The following is a 9,638-nucleotide window of genomic DNA, read 5'->3' as shown; positions in this document are numbered from 1 at the left end:
CCAGGCCTTCCGATTCTGGCCCTCCTTTCTCTCTCTCTCTCTCTCTCTCTCTCTCTCTCTCTCTCTCTCTCTTTTTGTTTCACACACACACCCACACACACACACACACACACACACATAGATTAGATTCTTGAAAGGAGGTTCCCTCAGATGGACCACTTCATGTTCACACAATTAAACGTTAAACTGTTTTATTAAAAAAATCCCAAGTTGTAATATTTATGTAAAATAAATTACTTGAGCTTCCTTAATTCCTTATAATGTAAATCAATTAAAAGAATCGATATGTTTTTTAGGCCAAAGTCATTAGCGTAGACTCATTGTTGTGGGCTCACATTGTTTTGGATAGATGACAATTTTCAAAGGAAAGGGTGGAATATGTTTCAGCTCCACACAAGTACATACAAGCCCAAGATGGGTACTATAATTCTTTCTCAAAATTGCAAAAGTATAACAGAGCTCTTCATACTTGGTCCATGGGAAAAAGTCCATTTTGTCCTTTGAAGCTTTAAGTCTTCAGTGCTATACTTTTCAAGCTATGTAGTATCTGATTTTATCTAACTTAGATGAGCAGCATAAATTGATTTGATGCAGGGTGAGAGACGACCGGCAATAAACTTGCCATTGAGAGTCAATGAAAGTTATTTGAATACTAAAATTTGAGAAAATGATCCTCAAGTTTTGGATGGTTTTTCTCAACTACCACCTATAAAAAGGGCAGCCTGATTTCTGGAATCTTTTCCATATATAATCTTTGTTGATGTGGGTGTTCAGTACGTACTGAGAGAGATAACTCTGAGTAGAGATGACTTTTAAAAGGTTAGGTTAAATATAGTTTAATAGTCTAATTTCTAGGCGGAGGCAGTAAAAAATTTGAATAAAACTATCCAGTCATGTTTGACTTCTGAACAATTATGAGAAAGGGTAGGTGTTTTCCCAATTCAAAGGCATCTGTAACAGATGAAAACTTGCATAGAGGACTTGATACGGGCAACTTGCATATCTGGCTTCTATCTCCCCACCCACTTCTTTGTCACCCACCCACACGTATGAAGTATTTCACAATTATCCATGTCTATAATTACCCGTGTCTATATTTTGTCCTCAAGAACAAGTAGACCAACATGTGTATATCTGAGCCTAGCATATATATAGTTAAGTGATTTTAATGCCATTTTCTCTTTTCAAGAAAATGCCTCTTTGTTAACGGAGACTTAGCCATTCTATTTTGTATCCTATATCACAATATAATGAAACTGAGTCAAAGATATAACTTACATTTCATTACTGTGGGTTTAATCTCCAGAACTACACAAAATGCTTCATGCATGTTTTCAATGTCAAATAAAATGCCACCACAAGATAAATTTAGGCTATTCTATCCATGGAAAAGGATAACCAATAATTGTTAACATCTTTTATGGGGAAGAGACGCAGCTAAACCTGTACAAACCAGTTGACATAAGGAGATGAAGCAAATAAGTGAATAATGCAGCTTGCAGAAACTGTATTAAAGAAATGCCTTTTTGATTATATTATTTTCCCTTAACTTATCTAGATCAACTGCTTATACTGGTCCAACTTACTGAATTTTTTTTCTAATTTTCTTTGTCACACTGCCTTTGAAGACACAATCTAAACGTCAAAGGGCAGACAAAAGTATTTATTGATACTTTACTTTCAGACTCCTAATTGACATTCATTATTAAATAGTTGTGTGATTCATAGTAGAAGCGTTTAATTGAATTTTAGTGAAATAGTCTTTCTTACCCAGAGCCAGAAAAATTTTCTTACAGAAATCAAAAGATGACTTCCTCTAATATCAAAATGAGTCATTAAGTAACTTTGAACCAGGATAAAATAGTCTACCATTATGGACCCTTTTGAAATACAGTTGTTCCCTCTCCCTCTTTATTTTAATATCTTCTTGACCTAGAGATTATTTAATTAAAACTCTTGAAAAATGAGTAAACTAATATAGACTGTAAATAATAAGCTACAAATAAATAGCTCCAAATATAAACAGGTAATTGAAAATTATATACACCTCAATGTAGTATCTTTCTATAAATGCTAAGACTGCTTTGATTCTATAAGATCATAAAAGCCACAGAAAGAAAGCCTTATTAAGGAAACAAATAATTCTCCTTTATATTATTCTCTGCATTAACTCATCTGTTAATAAGAGACGGAGAGTAATTCTTTGCCAGTAGGTGGTGCTTTTGTATAAAACATCACTCAAAGATAAACTCATTTCTGCCTAATTTTATATCTCTATACATTTTGAGTTTGTATTGCTTCTCCCAAAATGCTGGGCCCAAGTTACTCCAGTTTTTCCTCTGAAATATATACCCATTCTCTCACTCTCATTAATGACATTGCTAATGCCATCTAATTCTCTCTACTGGAAAGCAGCGCAATTACATACATTAGTAAGTAGGCTTGCTTTCCTTTGTTTAATATGGATGTGTCTGTATGGATAATTCTTTACTGTGACTCTTCCTCAAAGAAACTACTGTACTCTCTTGACAATATAGTCAGGTAACGCTGACTCTAGCCATGGATGTCAGTGTAATCAGAACGTAAGAACAATAAAAGCATCTTAAAATCGATACCAGCAATATGATTGTGGTTTATTCTGATCAAAGTCATAGTGATTGCTAATCTACACTTAAGGGCTTAATGCTTTCTCCCCAGAATATCAAGTATCTAAATTCTCCCACATTTTAGAAGGGCAAATTATGCTCTCTGGGAATATATGAGGACTAAGGATTATAAACATAGTAAAATCAAACTATATCCTTCTTGGCAACAACAACCTTTCCTTAGGCAACACCAGATTCATCCACTAAGGTCAATTATAAATAAAAGGAGTGGTGTCCTAAGTACCCCATCAGGGAGTGACCAGCAATAGTAAAGTTGAAGTAATTATGGAAAAGAAACGGTATTTTCATCTCATGTAAGTGTGAAAGGATGAATGAAGTCAGATTATTTATCAGTTTTAGTAGGGTAGAAAGTTGAAGTGTTTCTAAACCAATATTTAAATTTTCTGCAGATAACTTTCAGTCTCCCTCCTCCGTTCCCTGTTTTCCTCTCTGCCAGGCTTTCCACCAGATACAGTTATTAGGTAGCCTTTGATGGGCTCTATTCATTTGAAATTTGAACTCCCTTCACTTTCTCTGAACACTATGTAACTTCATTTGTATGTGCTTATTAATTGGAGGGAAAAGTTTATAATGATAATAAGCTTTTAAAAGTAATTTTCAAACACAGGCATTGGTAAATCAAAGAAGTCTAATTCAAAAGCTAAACACTGTATCTAAAGGCTTAGAAAATTAAACTTTGAAACTTATCTAGGGAGAAATTTCAGGGACACAGAAAATGCTTTTTCCACATTTTAAACCTTCCTGAAACAGTAACCTGTATGTTTAGGAGCCTGTCAGAGACTAGAGATAGGATTCCTGAGGCCTGGACCAGTTAAGTACTGTAATCACTACTGGGCAAGTCAACAAAGGCTTCCTAAATGGCTCTAAGAAGGCGACGCCCCTAAGTGCCTCCAAGCACATTCTCCTCACCCTGGGGCGTGCTCTGGTGTCTATGCGAATCTTTAAGCTGATGTTTGATGTAATTGTGAGTTCCTGGGGCCTCCAGGCCTCCTTCATCTGTAACTGGGTTTCCTTTCCTCCTACAGAGCTTGCACTAGCACTCATTTATCTCAGAGTTCAAATCTCTCCCTGCCTTCTACTCAAAGCCTCAACATCAAGTCAGAACCTGTTTCTCCTCCTAGAGACCGTACCACCACCCCTTCGAGATACCCACAACACACGCGCCACGAGGCGGGGAGATCTCCTGTTGACAGCTTGAGCAGCTGTAGCAGTTCCTACGACGGGAGCGACCGAGAGGATCACCGGAACGAATTCCACTCCCCCATTGGACTCACCAGACCTTCGCCGGACGAAAGGGAAAGTCCCTCAGTCAAGCGCATGCGACTCTCTGAAGGATGGGCAACATGATCAGATTATTACTTAATAGTTTTTTTTTTCTTGCAGTGTGTGTGTGTGCTATACCTTAATGGGGAAGGGGGGTCGATATGCATTATATGTGCCGTGTGTGGAAAAAAAAAAAAGTCAGGTACTCTGTTTTGTAAAAGTACTTTTAAATTGCCTCAGTGATACAGTATAAAGATAAACAGAAATGCTGAGATAAGCTTAGCACTTGAGTTGTACAACAGAACACTTGTACAAAATAGATTTTAAGGCTAACTTCTTTTCACTGTTGTGCTCCTTTGCAAAATGTATGTTACAATAGATAGTGTCATGTTGCAGGTTCAACGTTATTTACATGTAAATAGACAAAAGGAAACATTTGCCAAAAGCGGCAGATCTTTACTGAAAGAGAGAGCAGCTGTTATGCAACATATAGAAAAATGTATAGATGTTTGGACAGACCCGGTAATGGGTGGCCATTGGTAAATGTTAGGAACACGCCAGGTCACCTGACATCCCAAGAACGCTCACAAACCTGCAGGCATATCATTGGCGTATGGCACTCATTAAAAAGGATCAAAGACCATTAAAAGAGGACCATACCTATTTAAAAAAAAAAAATGTGGAGTTTGAGGGCTAACGTATTTAATTAAATAATAAATAAATCTGGGTCTGCATCTCTTATTAAATAAAAATATAAAAATATGTACATTACATTTTGCTTATTTTCATATAAAAGGTAAGACAGAGTTTGCAAAGCATTTGTGGCTTTTTGTAGTTTACTTAAGCCAAAATGTGTTTTTTCCCCTTGATAGCTTCGCTAATATTTTAAACAGTCCTGTAAAAAACCAAAAAGGACTTTTTGTATAGAAAGCACTACCCTAAGCCATGAAGAACTCCATGCTTTGCTAACCAAGATAACTGTTTTCTCTTTGTAGAAGTTTTGTTTTTGAAATGTGTATTTCTAATTATATAAAATATTAAGAATCTTTTAAAAAATCTGTGAAATTAACATGCTTGTGTATAGCTTTCTAATATATATAATATTATGGTAATAGCAGAAGTTTTGTTATCTTAATAGCGGGAGGGGGGTATATTTGTGCAGTTGCACATTTGAGTAACTATTTTCTTTCTGTTTTCTTTTACTCTGCATACATTTTTGTAAGTTCAAGGTCAGCTGTCAAAAGGATAACCTGTGGGGTTAGAACATATCACATTGCAACACCCTAAATTGTTTTTAATACATTAGCAATCTATTGGGTCAACTGACATCCATTGTATATACTAATTAGTTTCTTTCATGCTATTTTTTGTTTGTTTTTTGCATTTTTATCAAATGCAGGGCCCCTTTCTGATCTCACCATTTCACCATGCATCTTGGAATTCAGTAAGTGCATATCCTAACTTGCCCATATTCTAAATCATCTGGTTGGTTTTCAGCCTAGAATTTGTTATGCTTTTTTGAAATATGCCCAGAATAGAGAAGCTGTGGTGGGGCACATGTCCTGCAAATACGGCTCTAGAAACAAGTGATATGGAGTTAACTTGGTGAATAAGTTATAAATTCCCACAGAAGAAAAATGTGAAAGACTGGGTGCTAGACAAGAAGGAAGCAGGTAAAGGGATAGTTGCTTTGTCATCCGTTTTTAATTATTTTAACTGACCCTTAACAATCTTGTCAGCAATATAGGACTGTTGAACAATCCCGGTGTGTCAGGACCCCCAAATGTCACTTCTGCATAAAGCATGTATGTCATCTATTTTTTCTTCAATAAAGAGATTTAATAGCCATTGCGAGAAATCCCATTAAAGAACCTCTCTATGTCCCTTTTTGTAATTTTTCAAAAAAATATGACTCTTGCCTAATATTTGTCTATAAGGGATTAATTTCCAGACCCTTTAAAAAGTGAGTGCCATAAAAAAAAGTCGATATATATTGTTTAAAAGATATTTCAGTCTAGGAATGATTTTCCTTCTCTTGGAATGTGAAGATCTGTCGATTCATCTCCAACCATATGCATTGACATTCACAGCAAAGAAGATATAGACAGTAATATCAACACTGCTATATCATGTGTAGGACATTTCTTATCCATTTTTTTCTTTTACTTGCATAGTTGCTATGTGTTTCTCATTGTAAAAGGCTGCCGCTGGGTGGCAGAAGCCAAGAGACCTTATTAACTAGGCTATATTTTTCTTAACTTGATCTGAAATCCACAATTAGACCACAATGCACCTTTGGTTGTATCCATATAGGATGCTAGCCTGCCTTGTACTAATGTTTTATATACTAAAAACAAAAACAAAAAAATCTATCAACCATTTCATATATATCCCACTACTCAAGGTATCCATGGAACATGAAAAAATGACATTTATGCAGAGGAAAAACAGAAAATCATCCCTGAAACTAAACACACAATCACACACACATACACGGGGGTGGGAAATAAAATCATCTTCCTCACCATAGACTTGATCACATCCTTACAACCCATCCTTATAACTTGATGTGTATAAAATATGCAAACATGTCACAGATGTTCTTTGTCATTTCAAAACACTTTAGTATATCAATATCAATAGATACTTACCAATGGGTGGGAAAGGGTCATTATGTGAAAATATGAAGAAACAGCCATATTAATTTTTTACCTGCAATTTGCCTCAGCAACAAAGAAAAAGTGAATTTCTAATGCTGAAGATAAAGTAAGCTGAAGTACCAGCAGAAGCCTTGGCTATTTATAGCAGTTCTGACAATAGTTTTACAAGAACATGAAAAGAACAGAATCACTGGAAAATGGATGCCAGTCATCTCTTGTTCCCACTACTGAATTCATATAAAGTGGTGGCAAGATAGCGGAGGGATAATCTGAGAATTTTTTAAAGATGATTTAATGAGAAGAAGCACAATTTTGATTGCGATGAGTCACTTTCTGTAAACAATCTCGGTCTATCTTACCCTTATACCTTATCTGTAACTTACCATTTATTGTATTTGCAAAGCTAGTATGGTTTTTATCATGGTAGATCCTTTGTATTCAGGAGTTTAGGGCAGAGCCCTGAGGGAGTATTATATTACATGCCCCGTCCTAGAGTAACATTTTAGGCAACATTCTTTATTGCAAGTAAAAGAACCGTAAGTGGCATTTTACACAGCTGCAAGTGTTGTTATATCTTATCCTATTTTAAAAGATTTTTGGTGTTAGGAAGCTTAAATACTGATAACAGTGATGCAATATACTCAAGCGGCACAACCTGTATATTGTATGCATGGGTACATGGAGGCTGTTTATTTCAACCTTTTTAAAAATTGTGTTTTTTAACAAAATGGCTTATTTTTTCCCAAAGGTGGAATTTAGCATTTTGTAATGATGAATATAAAAATACCTGTCATCCTCAAATCATTTAAAGGTTAACTAAAGTGAGAATTTTTTTTAAAATTCCAAGACACTTTTTAAAAGAATGTCTGCCCTCTTACACTTTTATGTATTTGTTTTTCTTACATACCCATGATTTAACTTAGAAATAGCAATTTTTTTGCCCCTTTATCCTTTTGTTTGTTTTTTCAGAGAGTAAATGCTTTGTATTCCTTTCTTTCTTTAAAAAAAAAATCTTTTTTTTAAAGAAGAAGCCACTTGAACCCTCAATAAAGGCTGTTGCCTAAGCATGGCATACTTCATCTGTTCTCGTTTGTGCCATCTGCTGTGATGTCGTCACTTATATGGCGTTAATTTCCTGCCACTACAGATCTTTTGAAGATTGCTGGAATACTGGTGTCTGTTAGAATGCTTCAGACTACAGATGTAATTAAAGGCTTTTCTTAATATGTTTTAACCAAAGATGTGGAGCAATCCAAGCCACATATCTTCTACATTAAAATTTGTCCATTTTGGTTACTTTCATAATCGGGTATTGCATTTTGCCTTCCCTGTTCATACCTCAAATTGATTCATACCTCAGTTTAATTCAGAGAGGTCAGCTAAGTGACGGATTCTGTTGTGGTTTGGATGCAGTACCGGTGTTCTCTTGGAGCAAAGTAGACCTGGGTCACTGTAGGCATAGGACTTGGATTGCTTCAGATGGTTTGCTGTATCATTTTTCTTCTTTTTCTTTTTCTGGGGACTTGTTTCCATTAAATGACAGTAATTAAAATAGCTTGTAAATGAGGGCATACAAGCATTTGCAACAAATATTCAAATAGAGGCTCACAGCGGCATAAGCTGGACTTTGTCGCCACTAGATGACAAGATGTTATAACTAAGTTAAACCACATCTGTGTATCTCAAGGGACTTAATTCAGCTGTCTGTAGTGAATAAAAGTGGGAAATTTTCAAAAGTTTCTCCTGCTGGAAATAAGGTATAATTTGTATTTTGCAGACAATTCAGTAAAGTTACTGGCTTTCTTAGTGATGCAGTGTCTGTGGTGCATTTTTTTAATTAATATTTTGCTGTTTAAATTTATTCCATTTTATCGTGTTTTTAAAAAGCAGCTTATCCCACAAGCACAAATGAGGTTTCTCAGTTTTCAACTCAAAATATACGAAAAGATGAATAGTGTGTTTGTGTGGGAGGGGTGTGAATTGGATAACAGTTCTTAGGGTAATACAGTATTCAGCTAGTGTGGGAAGTTTAAGGTTCTTACCAAGTGATTCAACTCCTTTATCAAATTAGTTCCATAAAGATCTTTTCTAGCCTGCTTGAATACACAGGATTTCGTAAAAGTCATTGTAAAAGGCAGTAACCCTAAAACAGGTTGTTTTTTTTTTGTTTTTGCTAAAATGTGTAGAAAGTGTTTCCAGAAGTATTTCTTTTTTCTTCATCAAAATAATTTCTGAAGGTTGAAAACATACCTAAATATTTCAGTAAATTAGTGAATTCATACATTTTTAGAAACTATCAAATATATCCATTATTAAAATTCAATTATAGTCTCTAAAGGGAATGTCCTTAACAAGATGGATAGAAAGATGAATTTAAAAACTGAAAAGGAAAACAAGAAGAAGGCACCAGCTAGCCAACTGGAGAACTTTGGACTTTTGCATTAGCAGTGACTCCTGCTCTGAAAAAAAGGAATTCAGCTCAGGAAAACGATGCATATGGCTTCAAAATAGCAGGAGTTTTGCTATGTTCTCTTTATTCATTTTCAGCAAGCATTTATTAAGCAATTATTATATGTAACTCATGTGGTAGATTCCGGGATTAATGAAGATGTAGCCTTGCCCTTAGAAAACTTACAAACTAATAGAAAAAAACTGTACTTGGAGAAGTCCACAAAGTGCTATGAGGGAACCACTATGACCATTTTTGAAGCAGAGCAGAGCGGAGGCCCAGAGCATGGACACTTTGTAATCTACCCAGCAGAGGCAGCTTTAATATGTTTTTGGAGGGTGGGCTGGATTAAGAAAGGCCCAGAAGGATGAGGTCAAGGCTGTTGTTCTGGGCATGTGACCCCTGCAGTCACACATGGCCCCACCCTGTGTTTAGTTTAGTGCTTTGCTATCATCATCCTGAAATTCTTAATAATTTCATCTTTTAGTTTGTGGTTTGTAGGGGAAGTCCAATAGGACTATGGAGCTTGTGCATGAGTGGAGGAGATACACACAAAAAAGTAAAAAGCTTTATATTTTAGTACCTCTCACAGAAGGTATC

The 9,638-nt window shown here is 35.6% G+C and overlaps 1 protein-coding gene across 4 annotated transcripts in view; it reads left to right on the top strand.

Annotated features, from left to right (window-relative positions):
- Positions 1-8,399, top strand: part of MEF2C (myocyte enhancer factor 2C) — a 175,349-nt gene extending 166,950 nt beyond the window's left edge. For all 4 annotated transcript variants that reach the window (XM_012644768.1, XM_012644765.1, XM_012644767.1 and 1 more), the window contains one exon: positions 3,692-8,399. In XM_012644768.1, coding sequence (XP_012500222.1) covers positions 3,692-4,013 — 322 coding nt within the window. In that variant the 3' untranslated portion in view covers positions 4,014-8,399. The remainder of the gene's footprint in view (positions 1-3,691) is intronic.
- The last annotated feature ends 1,239 nt before the right edge of the window (positions 8,400-9,638 follow it).

Source organism: Propithecus coquereli, unplaced genomic scaffold, assembly GCF_000956105.1.
Source record: "Propithecus coquereli isolate 6110/MARCELLA unplaced genomic scaffold, Pcoq_1.0 Scaffold22, whole genome shotgun sequence".
NCBI lineage: Eukaryota > Metazoa > Chordata > Mammalia > Primates > Indriidae > Propithecus > Propithecus coquereli.
The sequence above is the reverse complement of the archived record's forward strand: the minus strand, read 5'-3'. Positions and strand labels throughout refer to the sequence as shown.